This window comes from Sceloporus undulatus, chromosome 6 (genome assembly GCF_019175285.1).
Source record: "Sceloporus undulatus isolate JIND9_A2432 ecotype Alabama chromosome 6, SceUnd_v1.1, whole genome shotgun sequence".
Classification (NCBI taxonomy): Eukaryota; Metazoa; Chordata; class Lepidosauria; order Squamata; family Phrynosomatidae; genus Sceloporus; species Sceloporus undulatus.
The window spans coordinates 124,066,916-124,086,480 of record NC_056527.1 but is presented as its reverse complement, the minus strand read 5'-3'; the positions used below and the strand labels follow the sequence as shown (position 1 = coordinate 124,086,480).

The 19,565-nt window shown below is 42.8% G+C and overlaps 1 protein-coding gene across 1 annotated transcript in view; it reads left to right on the top strand.

Annotated features, from left to right (window-relative positions):
• Positions 1-18,587, top strand: part of BIN3 (bridging integrator 3) — a 69,666-nt gene extending 51,079 nt beyond the window's left edge. Inside the window, exons 7-9 of the mRNA XM_042471782.1 lie at positions 5,318-5,459; positions 7,071-7,205; positions 17,811-18,587. Of these exons, the coding sequence (XP_042327716.1) occupies positions 5,318-5,459; positions 7,071-7,205; positions 17,811-17,957 (424 nt within the window). The 3' untranslated portion in view covers positions 17,958-18,587. The remainder of the gene's footprint in view (positions 1-5,317; positions 5,460-7,070; positions 7,206-17,810) is intronic.
• The last annotated feature ends 978 nt before the right edge of the window (positions 18,588-19,565 follow it).

The window sequence follows — 19,565 nt, the reverse complement described above, 5'->3', positions numbered from 1 at the left end:
AACATCCATAGTTGAAATGGTAGAAATAATGCCACTTTAAATGTTGTAGCTCCATCCTATGGAACCCTGGGATTTGTAGCTTTGCAAGCTGATGCCTCACCAAACTATAGATCCCATGATTTTGGAGGATGGAGCCATGGCAGTTAAAGTGGTGTCAGACCGCATCCTTCAACTTCAAAATGCAGATGCGGGCTCTCATGCTGAATTGCTACTCCTACTATGTTCCCAGCATATAAAGCATTAGTAGCTCAGTAAGAAGGATAAGATAAGATATTGGCATGATTGAGTCTCTCTCTCTCTCTCTCTCTCTCTCTCTCTCTCTCTCTCTTGGTGTATGTGAGTGTATATCAAGGAGTATTCAGCCTTGTAAGCCTTCACCTGCAGTTTGAAGTGGTACACTCCAAGGCCAGGTTTGTCATCTCAAATGGACTCTACTTTAATTATAACATTTTCCTCTTGTGCATCATTAAGCACAAAGGGAAGGAGATCTATGCGTATATTCAGCAGGACACCCATCTTTCCTCTGTATGAATTTACCGCACTGTCAAATTTGTACAGCAACTGTGGCACAGCTTGGATTGTGCCGTTAGTCCTTTAAATCTAAGTCCTTCTCAACAATGTAGAAAGCTAAGTATAGAAGCAAATGTCAATAGCTCTTATGTTTTAAATAATACTGCAATACCTTTCCTGCTGTTATGGCTTTCGTACGGGCTATTACAGGTGAGTAGGTTTTATAGACTAGTTTTTATGGCACAGCAGCCTCTGAAATATTTAAGAGCATAACATGGTGTTCTGGCATAAAGATTGGAGGGAGGGATCTGCTGGTACAAATGTTCCATATATGTAGGTCTGTACATTTTAGCAAAGTACTAAGAGCCTCAATAATCATGGTTTTCATTTAAAGGTCTAGCTACTGAATTCAAACAATACATTTCCAGGGAGATTATGAATTATGGATTGAGGCAGCAATCCTTAAGTGAACAGATTCATTCCTGTTTTAACAGCTGTGTGTTTTCCAAAAGGTTGGTATGCATTGCAGAGCTGGGCAGGTGGCGATAGTGGTAACTGGAGGCATTGGGCATATTTGTACATCTCATGGCTCTGAACTCTTTGGCTTGCTGCTCAGCCACCATCTCTACCTGTCTCTGCTTAATTTGTTGGTTTCTGATCACAGAATTGTCTTGCTTCGTGTGAAGATAATCTAGTCCAGCCTTCAGTGTTAAGGAACACACCTCCACATATCAGATCATGTCCATCTTAGTTAAGTCTAGGGTGTGAATAGTTGTGGTTAGCTGTAACTGAAATGTGCGCCATGATAGGGTGAAAACCTCTCATAGCATCAGATGTGTGAAATGGAAATGTATTCTTCTGGGAAGAAGATTAATGGGAATCTGAGATAGGTGGCTGGGCCTTATGGTTAAACCTAAATCATTAGTGAACGAATACTCAGCATGCAAGTTTCCTCCCTGAACATTAGTACAGCAATACCAACCCCCGGGAAACTAAAACTATTATTTCCTCTTCTGTGGCTGCTTCTTCATATTTTGCTGCTTACATGGCTGGTACAGAAAACCATGTAAATTTCCACCAGAGAGTTCAGAAAAAGAGCAGGAGAGTTATCCCCAGAGGAAAGTGACTCCTTCGCTGAGCAGGTATCCCCTTGATAGTTTGAATTTGACCACTTTCTTCTTCTTGGTAAAGTAGGAAAGGCTTTGGGGTTAAATTCTAGCAGTCAGGTTTCTGGAACTGCTGTGGAAGAGGGCCACCTTCTGCATTCAGGTTTTGGAGTCCTGGAGAGAGCTTTTCACCGCCACCCAGAGCAAGGGGCCAGAGACAGTCAGGACTTATGAAGATCTGAGATGCTAATGATCCACAGCCCAAGTCAAAGGACTTGTCAGAGGCCATCAGGGCTTGATCCTACAAGAGAGTCTTGAGCTTGGGTTAGCATAACCAAACCGTGAAGCGAAAGAACATTACTGAGTGAAGAGTCCAAGTCAAGCCAAAAGACAAGAGTCCAGAACAAAGCCAAATCATTATTCAGAAGAATCAATCCAAAACACAGTCTGATAGAAGCTAAACACCAAAGAAAATCCAAAAGAGAAGCAGTAGCTCACCATTCGTTCCTTCAGTGATGCTGTTGCGGCAGATGAAATAGAACTGAGAGTTTAGGGGTGAAACGTGCTAGATATCCACATGGAGGGTTCTTATGCTCTAGGAGGTTTCGAATGATGCAGGCGCAGATATTCCATTTGTGTGAATCACAGAGACGACGACGAAGAAGATAAGTTACAAGACAAGAGAAATTTCACCGTATAGTTGGTATAAATGTAGAGGCCCTTGCAGAGCAGGTAGAAGCTTTGCAACTATTTTTTACTAGTTTTGTGCGAAACTAGCAATTTTAAGTTATTTGATACCTCAGCAAAGATACTGCCAAAGCTAATGAAGGAGTGTAATGTTGGGTTTAGCTAGTATCCTTCCTTGGCTAGTAATTGAGGCACCTTGTGAAACTTGAATTTAGACTGGATGTTGTGCGTGTGTGTATTCTTTAATCTGTCCTTGCCCTTTCTGAGCCACTGTGTGGGCAGTATTAATTTAAAAGTAAGTTTTGTTTTCACATTACTTTTTAAAGATATGAATGTACTCTTGAGAGTTGCAGTCGGAGTTGGAAGGGTTGCCTCTGGCTCCGTATAATCGATCAATCAGGGCACCATCTATGAGGTCCCTGATCAGGCAATGTGGGGGAAAATGTGATGCATTAAGTATTCCTCAGGGGCCTTTGATCAAGTCGGATCTTGCTCAGCCTCCTTTGCGGATAGAAATAGTGAGAAATGAAAAGTTAATGTGACTTTCATGCAAGTATTCGTTGTTGTGTGCCTTCAAGTTGTTTATAACTGATGGCGACCCTAAGGTGAACATATCACACGGTTTTCTTGGCACGTTTCTTCAGAGAGGGTTTGCCATTGCCACCCTCTGAGGCTGAGAGAGTGTAACTTGCCAAAGGTCACCCAGTGGGTTTACATAGCCAAGCTAGGATTCAAATCATGGTCTTGAGAGTCATAGTCCAATGCTCAAACCACTACACCATGCTGGTTCCAAGCAAGTACTGTACCAGAGAAGTAATAATATTGGCCAGTTTCCTTGCTAAAAGTGAGCAGCATTGTTCAGTTGACAGTTATGATGCTGACTGTACCAGGTCAGATGTTTATAGACAGCTTATCCAAAATTTCTGATCCTGGTAAGTTTGTCAGTACCATACTAAACATTTTACTGCTGCTGTTTATTTTCAGGTCAGTTGTGTTTTGGTTTTGTTTTGTTTTAAAGAAATATGGTTACTTGTAATACTACAGAAGGAGTTGACCTTGTTTGTATATAATGGGGACCTGAGTTAGAAAGACTTTGCGTTGGAGAGTTATGCACATGTTTGCATGTGTACTTGCAGCCCTGATCCAGATCAGGGCCTGAAAGCATTGCTTTGTTGGCTGACAACTTACAGAATCCTTCAGCCAGCATTTCCACTGTCCATGCTGGTGGAGGCATTCTGGAAATGACTCTCCAAATATTAGCCGTATATTCAGGGGGTTCTAGTTGCATACTGTGTGGATGACCAGAGTGGGAAGGTAGATCGTTTTGCTGTGATGCACAAGGATTGCTTCTCCCTGTCCTTGACACATCTTTCAAGATGCCATTTATGTTGAGCGATGGTGTCTTGGGACATGTTGTAGATTTTGTTAATGTGCCAGCTACCCCACTGTCTGGTAAGACTCCCACGGTAACACAAGTAGCTTTGGAGGTGTTTTTGATATCTCCTAGGTAGGGTAGATTCACTGTTCATACTGAGGCCTCCTTTCAGCAATTGAGGTTCCAGACTCATTGCCACCATGACTGTTAACACATAACTATCCCTAAGATTTTTCTGACGCAAAAGATACGGGAGTTGACACTTTCCATTTCGGTTTATGTCTGGGGCTGGAGTTAGATGAACTATGGTTTCCCAAGTATTCTCAGCCTCCTTACCTGGTTTTGGTCCAGTTAAATTGACCTGCACTGGATAGCTGATGGATCCATGTTGTTTCCAGATTACCTTAGAGTAAAGAGTTCTCAACCTTTTATCCTCCATTATGTTTTTCTTGACAACTTTCAGAATTCCTGGCCATTAGCTCTAATTTTGGGGGATCAAGTAAATTGCTTCCTGATAACACCTGAGGACCCAAACAAAGCACCACTTTGCTAGGTGATGTGACAGACTCTTTATTTTGGATAAACTAACAGCGGTTGCGATCGGTGCCTCCACTTTGTGAAAATTGTCTGCAATCAGAATTCTTTTCTTGATCCACAGAAGAGAGAAATCTTCTCTTTTGTTCATAGCAAACATTCTAAGGCCAGCCCTTTATATATATAATGCAAGACTAAATTGTATACTCCCTTTATAGTTCAAAATTGTTAAGGATTGTAAGCAACCTCTAAATAATTTTCTGATTGGGTTGGCTTGGCTAGATCTGTCTAGATAGAATTTCTGTCTTAATTGGTCAAAACAACGATCAGCCTTTATTATTTTTCACTCAGATCTTCCCATGCTAGTCTGGGTAGCCCTTAAATCTTGAATTCCAGCTGTTAAAGAGGTGTCTCAGTATGGAGATCTGGCAACATTTTTATGGGAGTCTCCTAGTAGTTGATAAGAATCTTGAATCATACAGTGGTGGACAGGATCATATTAGGAGATCGTAGTACAGCAAATACACTAAGTGTGGTGATGCGTGAATTTAGTTTCCAAATGATCAGGGAAGTTTTCCAGGTTAGCATGATCAAGGGAAGCTGTATATGATTTTTCGGGTCTGAAGAGAATGGATTTGTCTCAGTTTTGTTAAAAACCAGTGTGCTGTATAGTGTTAGACCTGGCAGTCTTGGTTTCCTTGCTCACTCGCAAGGATTGCTAAGCGGCTGTGCCTCACACATTGTGTTCTAGCCCAGTGCTACTCAAAATACCAGTCCCATTGCCCAGGCCATTGGCTGCCAGGCCTTGGAGGGTTTCCAAGGATGAAAGAAACAATTGTTGACACAAATATGGTGCTGAGCCTTGACACACCATTGCCTGTCCTCCATGTCACATATCCCGAGAAGTACTGTTCTAGCCTAACCTCACACGCGAAGTTGTTACAGAGATAACAGCAAGGGTAGGAGTCATTGGGGAAAACTTAACTGGCCTCCAGTTAAACAGAAGTTCAAAGCATCCAGCTTCTGTTTCTTGCATACTTAAGCTCCATGGACTGGGCATACTGACAACACTATAATTGTCATTTTTTTAAAAATCTCTTTTCAGATTTAGCAGTGTTTTCCCCAGCCTGAATATGGCAGTGAAGCGCCGTGAACAAGCCTTGCAGGATTACAAGCGACTGCAATCCAAGGTGGAAAAATATGAAGAGAAGGAGAAGACAGGGCCCATCCTAACCAAGCTCCACCAGGTACTGAGCCAAAGATGAGGGCATTCATAACTTGACTGTCAGAGAAAAATTGGAGAGTTCCCTGATATGTGGTAATTTTTTATGGTTACCATAGAAGCTTTTTGCAGAGATGTAAGTATATGTGAGAGTTAGCAGAATCCCAAGAGTAGCACTGTGAAGTCTTCGAATAGGAGCAAGTAGAAGGTAGATCTCTGGGTTATCTTTAGTTGTACAAAGAACTGTATTTGGTTTTTTAAGAAAGAAAGTGTTCTGAAAGGAATCACAGAGGAGTCACTGAGGGCTGCTTCACACTTTATGTGGCAGTTGCATTTGGTGCCTCTGCATTGCTTTATCCAGCAACAAATATGCAACAGGTGGGTATACACCCCTAAATACTCAGTGGACATAACTCTGGGGAAGCTGTGTGCAGTTCCGTAGTGCTTAAAGAAACATGCCTCCTCTTCACATTTTATCTTTCCTGGAAGCAGCTCTGGTGTATCAGTTGCAAAAAGCTTGCCACTTAAATGATGGAGCAGCTCTGAATATAATGCTGTTAACATTTGTGTGTGTGTGTGTGTGTGTGTGTGTGTGTGTGTGTGTGTGTAGCCTCTAACAGATTGACTTGACAGAACTGAAGAATACAAAATTTGTATAACTCTATCAATTGTGCATTGTGTTGAAGAATTATCATATTGACATTAAGAAAAGAGACTTGGAGCTTAGTAGTAAAGAAGCTTAGAATGCCACTTATGCATGCATAAATTGAAGGATGTGGCAGTGCACACTGCTTTGTCCTGATGACTAAGCAGGAAGGGTTTTTTCCTAGAGAAAAAAGGTGGAGGAGGGTACACAATATTTACAGGCATTTCCATCAGTATTTGAAGATACACACAGAGAGAAAAGACTTGTCTGCAGTAGCACTGTGAGAAGGGTGAATGTGTTTTCCTAAGACAGGATGGGCATGAACAGGCTTTCCTTACTCTCATAGCCCTAATTGGCTTGGAACACTCATAACACTAGTTAGGAAGCATTGGTCTCCATCTGAAATCAGCATTAATCTTAGATCTGGTTGGCCTGCGACATATTTACCGTGTGATCCCTGAATGTCTGGGATCCCGCTGAAAGAAGCCATAACCCAGTGGCAACAGGGAAATGGTGCCAAAATGAGGACAGGTGAGATAAATGGATATTAGAAAAGAAAACATATTCAGTGGTAATTGAAAGATTTTAGCAATGAAAAACATTGTCAGAGGCTCCAAAAGTGCAACTTTCACATGGAAATGAAAAGAATCAGATATGTGACCATAACTACATATATCTTCACTTTGAGTCAGAGGTAGCAACTGTGCAGCTGACCAGATACTCCTGGACTTCACATTCCAGCAACATAGCCAACAAAGCCTGGGGTGAGGAATTCTGGGGATTGCAATCCAAAACCTCTGGAGGGCCACATGATGCCCACCATTGCTCTAAGTGCTCCTAAAATGTCTTGGGTGCCACTTCATGTGTCGGGGTTTAACTTGGAGCTTGTCTTATCCACACGGTTGCTATGAGTCAAGTCCGATTTGATGGCAGTTAACAACAGCAACTATTGGAGAAGGCTGACATTTTGTGTTCCTCCTTTTCTCTCAGGCACGGGAAGAACTGAGACCAGTGAAGGAGGACTTTGAGGCCAAAAACAAGCAGCTTCTGGAAGAGATGCCCAAATTCTACAGCAGCCGGATTGATTACTTCAAGCCAAGTTTTGAATCTCTAATCCGGGCTCAGGTATGACTCAGGGCAACTTGTTGTCTCCCTTCTTTCTGCCATACCAGAAATTGCTTTTTTCCTGCATGCATCGTAAACTAGCAGGGCTGTCATTGAGGGCTGAATGCCATATTTAGTTGCTGTCAGTGTCAGAGGAAACCTGTGTGCATGTATGTGTGTGCCAGGGCAGTGCCAGGTGAGAGGGCTTTTCATTTCCTTCTAGGCCCAGGAATGATGGAGCTGTGCCTGCCTCCTCTTCTCCCTCTCTGAGGCCAGGACAGTGGCAGTTCATCTGCTTTTTGTTGTCTAATATAAAAGTAAGGCTGTTTGGCACAATTTTTTATTATCCAAGTTGTTGCTGCCTTTTAAAAATGCCTTCCCACAACAAGAATGAAATAATTGCTTACATATGGATCAAGGTCCTTTCTCCTCCACACCACCATTTCTTTCTCTTCTCCATCCATAGCTCCATTATCCCTTCCTCTGGACTCACCCATCCCCACCCTTAGAGGAAATGTGAGAAGCTGGGCTTAATTTGTTCAGTTTTGTTTCTTTCAAAACAATATGTGTTGTTTCTCTGCCAAATGGCATTCTAGGCTGAATAATGAAATACCATAAAAATAATCAGAACATCACAAAAATGCCAGCTACCATCAGAATAAGAGAAGACATGGTTGTGCCAAAATAGTATGAATTCAAAGTGGCATATTAGACAATTTAATCACTACACTGTATGGATCAGTTTGGTGTGGAGTTAGTGATATCAATTTTGATCCATATCTCAAACTAAACTGCAAAATGCCTAAATACACAAGAGGGAATAGGGTTAAAGGTCTGAAAGAAAGATCATAAACTGCACCCAAATCTCTCTTCAGAGGCAGCTCTGTAGTCACATCTCAAAAGGTCTTCTCTCTGGTTGTCAACCATTCTATATCCAAAGGTGAGATTGTTCCCATATCTCCGCATCTACACATATTTAGCATGTGCACAAATAGCTGGCTGTAGCATATTAAGGATCTTGACCTAAAAGTCAGTTTTAAACCCAAGAGTGGGATGCTCTACAGCCAGCAGAAGAACACATTACATTGCCAAGTACCAAGGACAAATAAAAAGATGATGGAAACAATACACTGAAGAGCTACATAGGAAGAAAATCAGTTCATTAGGAATGTGTTGCTGAAGAATGGTTCTATGGATACTGTGCACTGCTAAAAGACAAATAAATGGGTCCTAGAGCAAATCAGGCTGGAACTCTCCTTAAAAGCCAAAATGACAGAATTGAGACTGTTGTACTTCGGACACATCATGAGAAGACATGGCTCACTAGAAAAGACAGTAATGCTTGCTAAGGTGGAAGGCAGTAAGAAAAGAGGAAGACTGCATTGTAGATGGATAGACTCAGTCAAGGAAGCCATGGCTGCCCTGAGTTTGCAAACCTGAGCAGGGCTGTTGATGATACGTGACTTGGAGGTCTCTCATTCGTAGGGTCACCATAAGTGGACAATCGATAATGGCAGTTTACAGCAACAACAACCATTCTTGGAAGAATTTGTTCTGAGAGGGTTTCTCCTTGCTTTCCTCTGAGGCTGAGAGGATCCTCCAAATTCTCTGGTTTTGCTTAGCAATTGAAAACTATGAGTGACAAGAATGTGATGGTCATTTAATGAGCTACTCAAAATGTCCCTCCCTTCAGCATTGCAGTTGCGTAATTATTGACTTTTTACATAACACATATATTTATGAGTGTTCCCAGGGATTGTTCCAACACTCCTGAATTGTGGGAAACAGTCGCTAGATAAGTACAAACCAAAAGGCTGATCCAGTCACAAACGGATTCAGGCTGCTCTGCCGTACTACATTTTCACTCAACATTCCCAATTGGGAGGAAAACTTAGTGTAAAGTTGCTTTTCACCAGCAGCTGCAATTGCACATGTATGGATTTAATCACATAGTTGAAGCAAAGCGATGACTCTTTTCTGTGTTACTCTTCTCCCAACTTCTTCCCACATAGCATTGCATAAATAACTGGTGATGGGGAAATTATATTTTTAAATAGCACTCCACCTCAGGAGGAACAGAACCCAGAAAAGAAACTATATACCTGGAAAGTGGGTTTTTTGACAAGGCCCAAAGTCTCTTAGGCCTTTCCTGTGCAGAAAACCCACAATGCCATGTAACTATAGAGATGTAAAATGTCTAGAAATGTTGAGTGCATTGGGGGAGGGAATGTTTTTTCCTTATAAAAACAATAGAAATGTTTTGGTGGAGAATGTGATAATATGGTAACTTTCCATCCAAGGGGTTAGAATTCAGAGACCATGCTGAGTCTGGAATATCAATGCGCAAGCACCTTTGAGACTTAAGTGTGCAAAAGAAGTTGTAACATGAGCTTTTGTAGACTTGAGAGTGAGAGGGATAGTCAAAATGAAGCGGCTTCCAGACTCTTTGGAGGCATGGCATTTAGATGACACATGCCTTCAAAGCCAACCAGAAGCTGTGCCAATGCCATGCTCCAGTCCAGAGCGGAGCAAAAAGGAGCCAGGATAAACCAACTTCTGCCAGAGCCAGTCAGCCCCAGCATTCACGGCCTGCCTGGGGAGAATGCCATGCGGTCAGCGGGGTTCTGGACCACTTCTGGTCCACTTCTGGCCAAAGTGGACTTGGGCCACTCTTTCATGCCCATCTGCTCAACCCCCCAGTCATCTGTGGAAGTAGACCAAGTCTGGGAAAACTCATGCTACAACATCTTTCACAGAGTTTGTCTCAAAGATCTCTTTCCATACTGACCCTTTGCATACCCATCCTGGGTAGTGATTGGCATAAAATGGAGCTGAGAATCATATACAGTATGCTCTTTTGGGATAGAGTGCAACAGCATCTGGAGGGCACTCCCCTTCCACCCTTGCTGTGACTTTGTAAAGAATTGTGGGGAAACTTTTTACTACTTGGATCACTTCCTCTACCTGATGCCAAAAGCTGATGCAACATCCCCCTCAATGAATACTCAGTATACTGTTCCAACACTTAAATACTTCTGCCCACCCACAGGCTTCATCTGAATTTTTGGAATCAAACATTTCCCCAGTCATTGACTTTGAAGTTCCCACACACAGATAAAAGGGGGAGAGTTTGTGCTCCCTTGTTGATGGGGGCCTATGAAGAACACATCCTTCTTTCCTTGTTCTTATCATCTTTAGAAAAACCCATTTCTTTCCTTTTCTGAATGTTTAAGAGGTCTCATGTGCATGTGTGTGTTGCATATATCCAGCAGGTACATCAAGCCTCTTTTTGAAGCTCCTGGACACAGGTTTTGTTTGCAATATTACTGTAAGCAGAAGTGGTTGTCTACACCTTGGATCTGTGCTATTTTATTATTCCTGTAGTTGTCTACACCCTGAATCTGTGCCATTATAGTATGCTAGCATAAAGTCATGTTTAGTAATGATGTGCTGCTGTCCTATTTGATGAAGTTAGGTTTTTTCATACTTGTTGCACTCCTTAAGCAGGCAGTTCTTGTTAGGCTATAGATGTCAAAGCGATTCACTTTTGTAGTAAGAGTGGGAAGTGCTTTGAAGAGAGGGCTGCACAGAGTTGTAAAGTTCTGTAAAGCTGTACAGTTCTAGTGGGGGTTTTTTGGAGTGATATTGAGGAGTATGTTATAAGTTTGTAAGCTGAAGTCTGTCTCATGAAAGCGTGAATGAAATCTATTCTGTTCTGAAGCCTAAAGAGGCCTGATCACTTTCCATACACAGGGAGGTTTGTGTGCAATGTGGGATCATCGTCATTGATACAGCATCCCTTTTAATGATAAAAATAATACCAATTTTCTGGCTCTTGAAACTGATGTTAAAGATTTGGGGGGAAGCTAAACATGGTGTGTGTGTGTGTGTATGTGTGTGTTGTGTGGCTTCGTTTCTGATGTATGGCGATCCCAAGACAAACTTATCATAGGGTTTTCTTGGCAAGATTTGTCCGAGGTTTGCCATTGCCTTCCCCTGAGGCTGAAAGCTTGTAACTTGCCCAGGGTCACCCAATGGGTTTACTTGGCTGAGCTGGGAATCAAACCCTGGTCTACATAATCCAACACTCAAACCATGATTTAAGAACCAAATTTTATTTTCATGCATAAGTATCTTCTCATTCCTTCTCCTTAAGCCTATTTCCATGCTTTACTTCAGCCTCTTTTCTTGACACAGTGATGATGATGAATTATTTAAAGTGAAATATTCAAAATTCTACACGATTAAAACAGTGATTTTTGAATAAAGAATACAGATTGGGAGATATCTGCAAAGTATGCATAATTTATTCTGAGTCAGAGCCACGTTGCATATCATTAGCAACCTCAATGCAACATTTATTTCTCAGCGCACTGCTTTGCTTTGATATCCACACCCCACAATTTAGAGACTTTCTTAACTCTTGCTGTTGTGAATGTTCAAAATATCCAGCGTTAGGTGGGAAAACGTTGTCGCTGTTTGCTTGATATTAAATGACATGCTAGAGAAGTTGGTGAGATGTAGACAAGAGGGTGGGCACAACTTTCATGCCACCCTGATATAGGAGAATTAGCCTCAATAACCAAAAGTGGTGGTTACTGTCAAACCTTAATGGAAGAATGGGTTGGGAGCTCTGCTTGTGAACTCCAGAAGCAAATTTAAAGAACACTCTTGGAATGTGGGTGTGTTCGGTGTTTCAGACTTGTTTCCTGAAAAATTTGGTGGATGCTAAAAGTTTTCTGCAATAATGTACGGTCCTAATTGGGAGGAAAGAGTGCGCACTATTTGGAGTATGCTGCCCTCCAGCGGACTTGCTCTGGCACTACTGCTGATCTTGACAGTGCCATCCCCCACCTTTAAAGGATGCATGACCTTTCCAATCTGAAGATGGTCCATAATGGTGAGGTTTCTTTTGCCCTCTTAAGATGGACTTGGGCCTGTTTGCTTTTCAGCCATTGGGGAGCAAGAAAAAGGATTGTTGCTTCCATTTCCTTTCTGCGTGGTTGGTACACTGGGCCCTTGGTCTCCGCTGGGGTTTGGTTCCAAGACCCTCCATGGATACCAAAAGCCATGGATGTTCAGATCCCATTAAATACAGTGGAGAGTAAAATGGTCACCCTTATATAAAATAGCAAAGCCAAGGTTTGCTTGTGGAATGTATATGTTTTTGGAATATTTTCAAGCTTTGGGTACTTGAATCTGTGGATAAAGAATCCGTGGGTATGGAAGGCTGACTGTATTTAAGAGGTAGTTCTTAAGAATAGATTGGGCTAGCGATAGTTATGGTTTTGTCCAGCAGACTCCAGAAATGTATTAAATGTTTCTTAGGCTGTACAGACAAGCAGTCCCTGTTGTGCCCATAGAGCTGGATCTACTCTTAGTCACACTTATAGCAGACTTATGGAAATCAGGGGCTGAGATCTCGGATCAGTTTTGTGTCCCAGGCAGCTGTCAAGTCCTGTGGGATGGTGCTACAGTTGTTTAAGAGCTGGGGAGGAAGGGAGGTGATCAAACGGTTCTCAGTAGCACTTGTGTGTCCTCTTTCTCTCCTTCCTCCAAATATGAAATATCCACAGCAGTGCCCTGCAGGGATTTATACTGCCTGGGGATAGATTTTGGATAGCACACAAGAGCTTATGCACTATGGCTGTTGTTTTGTTAGTTATGACACCATAAGTTAGACTTAAAAAGGTAAATGTAAAGGTGGTCCCTTGACATGACTGTCTAGTTGTAACCGACCGTAGAGGTTGGTGCTCATCTCTGTTTCTAAGCTGAAGAGCCAGTGTTGTCCGAGAAATGCTCTGGTGGTCATGCGTCCAGCATGACTTCACCGAATGCTGTTACCTTCCCACCAAAGTCATACTTTGCATTAGCATTTGCACGTTTTCAAACTGCTAAAGGTAGACTTATGACTCCATATATTCCCTAGTCACATTTATGATTGTGACACCTCTTGCCATGATTATAACTCACCCTCCGAACCCACCTTAAAAGCCACTCAGCTGTAGTGAGCATTGGAGTTTGGCAATGCTGGTAAATGGGGGCTGCAAGACAATGTGACCAGCTCCCTGCCACCAGCAAGTAACTACTTGTTGACAGGAGGGGGCTGGTTGACATCCTGCAGTCCCTCATTCACCAGCCCTACAAAACTCCATCACTGAGTGCAGTTGGCTGGCTTTTGAGGTGGGCTTCAAGGATCAGATCACAAGGTGAAAGGTACCTACAACATCGTAGCGCTAGATCTCTCATGCAGGATCTCAGCCTGTGCCATCAACAGGATCCCACCCAATTTGGAGCTAGTTAATGCCTTAAACTTAACTGAGCCTCATTTCATTGGGTCTCCTCTGGTTATGACTGACTCAAAATCCAAAAGGGAGCAGCACAGTATGTTTGCTATGCTTAAAGGTTAGCTCTGCGGTGGAGCCGGTTGTATTAAATAACAACAGTAACTAATAACAACGTGGAGGAGGAAAAAAGAGGAAGGCACTACCCATTCCTTAACAGGCTGTGTTCTAGTACTATTAATGGTAGGTCCAGCCAAGTTATTTTGGTGTTTGAGAGGAAAAATCCAGAAAGTGTCCCCTAGCCTTTTTTAAGGAAAATGATTGATTGATCAGATTTATATACCATCTGTTGGTATACAGATATCAAGGTGGTTTATACAACAAGTAGCAATCATAAAGACAGCAGGATGAAACCAGCAAGGGTTTTTTTTAATCCTTAAAGGTGTGAAAGCCCCAAGAGAATAAAAAGAATTTTGCTTGGTGCCAAAACAATATAAAATAGGCATCGGCTGAGCTCTCAAGGAAGAGCTATACAAGGGAAATCTCTCGACCGAAAGGAGCTTCTTATGTTGGCATCTTCTCAGAGGATCAAGGTTCCCATTCACAAGCACATTAAAGCAGGATATATATGAAGAGGGAGGACTCATTGGCAATAAACCCAGAATGGATTCACTATCCAACTGGCTTTCAGTGCTTCTTGTGTCCGTATAATGTTCTGATGCATTGCTTCTACACATTGGTGCATGCACTCAAGGGAAGTTCTACGATTTAAGACACCTGAAAGGACTCTCTTCTCATGAGGAAAGGTGACATCCCCAGTGCCTTACTTAGGGTTATTGTTACTAGCCATATGAAATAGTGGCCCCTTGGTATCCACTGTGGTTTGGATCCAGGAACCCCCCCTGGATATCAAAATTCATGGATGCTCAAGTCTCATTACAAGCAACGACATCCCTTATATAAAATGTCAAAATCAAGGTTTGTCTATTGGAATGTATGTATAGTTGTAATTTTTGCAAACCATGGATTGTTGAATCCATAGATACGGAGGGCCTACTGTATTGAACAGGCAGGTGAGAGGCCTGTGGGAACTGTGGGGCTTGTTCCCATGCATTGGTGCAGCGAGAGACTGCCTGCTAAACAAAGTGTTAATAGCATTGTCCCCAACTTTAGGGTTCATGGCTCAGATAACAGGCTCCCGGCGCCAGGTTCAGGAAATATGGGGGCGGGGGCGACTGTCTGTGGAGCTTTTGGAGAGGTGGGCAGTATAAGTAAAGTGGCACCGGTGTTGACTAATATGGTCTGTAACATGAGAGCCCCCCTCCCCATGTTCCTTGGAACTGAGCAGTTTAATGTCACTGCATGAGCCTTGCCCACTCAGCCCTCAGTGATTCGGCTCTTCCTATTTTGGTTGTTCTGCACTTGCCAATTTGATTTCATTAGTCACTGTGCAAAGCAGCAGTCCTGCTGAATCACCAGAAAGCGCAGCCCTGCTACCTGCTGCTTAAAAGGGAAAGCAGTGCTACAGATCTCAGCGCTCTGGATATTTGCCTCGCTGATAGTGCCCACTACTCCCGCTCCCGGTGTTAGTAGGCTAGGCCCAGGTGCAGGGAGGAAGTATTTGGAGATCTGTTGCAATGTAGGTGTTCCCACGAGAAGGAACCTTCGTCCACTCAAAACAAAGAGCCAGTGCACCCAGAGGAGGAGGAGGAGGAGAAGCTGTCTCCATGGAGATGGTGTAGATATCTACTTAAACCACTTGCTCTTAAAAGTGATGAGATTTGTTTGGAAGTGCCACAGCTCCACAGAGAGACCTCTCGAACTGGAGGCCTGTGTGCATGCTAGCAAATACTGTTTGCATCATTTCTGTCATGTCTTGTGCCATAGGATAGGCTTGTTGGTTTAGTGTACTATCATTACTACTGTCTTCCTTGTGATCCCTGTGCTGTAGAACATGGGTATCAAGCATCACTCTGGAGGCTGGAGGACTGCAACTCCAAGCATTCTTCACCACTGGCTATACCACTTTGGGCTGCTGGGACTTACAGTCCAACACTATCTATAGGGTCACGTTATTTAACCCATTGTAGAGGAATAGTTGTCAGGACTTCCTTTATCAGAGCTGGATGGCATTCTTGGAAGAACGTTTTTATGAACAGCAGACCTCCCTACCTATATGGGTGCTTTTGGGGTATTCAGAGGTTTAGCAGCAAGACAAAGATATGGTCACACCAAGATTCTGGCACAGCTCCTGTATTTTTATCACATTAGTGTGTTTCTTTTATGGTGAACTCAAGGTGGAGTTCATAGATTCCCAGAGAGTCTTCTACCTTGTAATGACTAGACACAGATTTTTTTAATTAGTTTTAACAAGACGAAAAAAATGTGGACAAAGCATGATCATTTTTTGGACTATCATTTCCAGAATCCCCAGCCTGCATGGCCCAGTAATTATCCTGGTTGGAGGATTCTGGGACGTGCCCAAACATCTATTTTGTCCAGACTCTTGTGCAAGCAGACCAAACGCATGATTGAAGCACACATTTTACTGGCTTTTGTAACAAACTCTCAAAAAGTGAATGGGGATCTTCAAGGCTTCCAAAGCAGACTGCCCACTTGTCGCAGGACAATTACCTCTGGTTAGGTTTAGCAGTAGATGGCATAACAGGAGTATAAAGGCAGCCTTGCTATAGAAGCTGGGAATTAAGGCAGGAAAGGGAGCGGTTTGCAGGTTGTGCAGTCATCATCATTTGCAAAAAACCTAGTTCAGTGTCTTTCTGCTTAGGTGAAGCTTGGAGATGAGGCTGTGTTACTTGTTGGATGTTGAGCCGATTAACCAAACATTTCTTTCCCTGGAAGTTGTGAAGAGACGTGCAGTCCATATCACTGCATAAGGAATTGCAGGGGCACAAGGAGCAGTCACGGAAAAGCTGGGATTCTTAGTTTCCTGGTGGCCGACTCCATCAGTATCTGTTGCTATGGTGATGGTGTATAAAAGGGGTTGTAACTGCAAGGCAGTTGGGACTAGTGGGTTAAGGCAGGAGCGAAAGCATCCACCAGCATGAAATCCCAGCTCTTCTTGACTTCCATGTCCTGACCTTGAGGGGAAGGCACCTGCCCCATTGGGCTTCCGTCTAGAACGTGGCGATAAGAATAGCCATCTTCTGGGGGCGGCAGGAGGATTAGCCGGCATTTGTGAAAATCCTATCAATGCTTGGCGGCCCGTGAAGGGTTCCCAAGAAGGAAAGTGTTAAGCTTGGCCGACCCACGATGCTTGCCCTTCCTCCGTTTTAAAGTTGGCTGGTTGCTGCTCTTCCTTCCAACTCTGTGCAGGAAAGGTTAGAGTTCATGACTCACTTCTGCTGCCTCCGCTGCTGCAGACGGACGGATTCTGTAGGAGGAGGGGTTTTTTGTCACTGCCAAAGTGAAAAGCCTAAATACCTTAAAGGCACCAGAGGAACCCCCCCCCCCCGATCTTGGAAGCTAAGCAGTTAAAGTTTTCCCCTAAACCTCTAAGATTCATGGATTGCCTCCCATGTTTTCTGGTAGTTCTTCTTCAGGCCTGGAAACCATGACCGTTTACTTTGATACAATAGGATCCTTCTTCCATCAGTTTCTATACTGTTTGCCATCTCTGCAATGGTCTATTAAAACCCTGAGAATACAGGTAGCATTGCATTGACTTCTGGAAAGGAAGAAGGATGCTCCTGATTCAGACATGTGTTCTCACTCCTCCCCATCCACAATCCCATTCCATAATTAAGGAATTAGCTGGTTTCCTTAAGTTGCTTAATTAGTTAATTGACTAAATCTATCTAGAGAGACCTTCAGAAGCAGGGCTACTCCCATCAGCTCTCTTTTTGTTCCTACTTGGCTGTTTGCTGGTTAGTCCTTGTAGGAATTTTGTATTTTGTTTAAAAGGCGAAACTACATCTGAGGAAATAGTACTAGGAAAAAAAGCATACTTTCTCTGTGATATACATCACTCATAGAAGCCATCATTTTAAGAGGCACTTCCTCACCTGTTGCACACAGGAGGGAGTTCCTTAAGATGGTGCTTGCTGCCTGCTGTTTTTGTAAATACTTCTTGGTTTTTAGACTGTGTGCATCTTTTTAGTTTACAGTACTTTGAATCAGTTGACGTAATCAATTGATCAGCTGAAAGTCGCAGCCCTGAGTACTTTTTGCCCAAGAAACCCTATAAAATTAATGGGGTCACCATTAGTCGACAGGTGACTTGAAGGCACATACACACAGAGGGAAAATGTGTGTCACAACTTTCTACTTGGCATTTGTGAATGTATATGAATCTAACAGGAGGGCTCTGGTTCTTTTCTACTAGGTTGTGTACTACACTGAAATGTACAAAATCTTTGGCGACCTAACAGAACAGATTGATGAGCCTGGCGTGACAGATGAGCAGCGGGAGAAGGAGAATGAAGCCAAGCTGAATGAACTGAGGGCCCTTTCCATTGTGGCTGATGACTGACCTGTACCCCAGAAAATCAACAAGCTGCTGAAGGTGTGGAAATCTCCTTTTGTTTCCAACCTTCTAAAGACTTGATCCTCTGACTCTGAATCTTTTGCAGAGATGCTATTCCACAGGAGTCAATCTACAACAGCCCTCCAGAGACTGAATGTCTATATCAAAGTCAACATGGCTGGTTCCTCATCACCCCCATTTGTGGCTCTGGCTCTTGAAGCCTCCCCCAGAAACACTGGAAATGAGCAAGACGTTATCATTCTCAAGCTACTAATCAATGCTGCTTCCCTTCACAATGTATTGACCAAGGTGCGTTTCTCAACTTTGTATGTATGGTGGTGGTGGGGAATCTCTACTTACAGGGGAGCAGGTTTCCTGGTAGTTAGTCACAATTAAGCCTCTGTGCCTGTTAAGAGACATTTTGTTATGACCTGGAAACATAGTCAAATATATATGTCTCCATGAAAACAAAGTTGTCTAAAAGTAGGGACACCGTTTTGTAACAGAAGTGCTGTTGTGTGCTTTCAAGTTGTTTCTGACTTATGGCATCCCTAAGACAAACATATATTGGGAGTTTCTTAGCAAGATTTGTTCAGAGGGGGTTTGCCTTTATCTTCCTCTGAGACTGAGAGAATGTGACTTGTCCAGCAAGGATTTGAAGCCTGGTTTCCAGAGTCTTAGTCCAATGCTCAAACCACTGCAGCACACTGGCTCATTAGTGGAATTCAAAGACATGGCTCAGTATGCAAAGGGATCTTTTAGCACATTGAGAGAAACAAGTTGGTAGCTTAAGTCTATGAAAGCTTATGCTACCAACTTTTCCTGCGAGTCTTACAAGTGCTCAAAGATCCCTCTGAATACATATTAAGTAGTGAAATTTAATACTACTGGACAACAATTCTTATGTGTCTAGAGGACAGCTGCCATGGAGCAAGAAAAGGCAACATAATTGTCTTGATCTAATCCACAGGTATTCTGTGTCATGTCTAATTACTTGAACATAAGTTACAGGCATGAAACCTGTTTCCCTGTGCTAATGTTCACTGCATTTAGGCAGTGAGGTTGTCTCTGCTTATCATGTATTGGGGATGGGATTAGGCTAGTGATAGAAGTGCAAACTTATACCATTTCTTATGGAAAGCTTTTCTGGAAGACAGTCTTCCTTCCTACAGCAGAAGCACTTCCCTGTTGTAGTCTTTGCCATACTCATTTATAATCAAAACTTCAGTGAAGTAGTCTAACTCTTATAATTGTAAGTGCGTATAAGTGTAAGTGCTCTTGTAATCTATGATTCCAATTTTATTTTTTCAAATAAAACACTAAGTCTGCCTGGCTGTTTGTCTCTCTTCCTGCTTGGAAGACCATTGAGTCACACACACCTTCTATCTAGTGGCTAAAGAGATCACCCTGAGCATTACATCAGTTGCATGACAATTTAGCATGCTATGCTAAGTAGTGTGCAAAGCGTTTGTTTGTTTTTTTGGATCAGGAAGACTCCTTATTACAGCAGCTAGAACTTGAGATAAACCATTAAAAAGTTGCCTAGCCCCATTTCTTCCTCTTCCCCAGCTATGTAACAACAACCTGGAGCAGGATATTTGTTGAGTGCGAAAG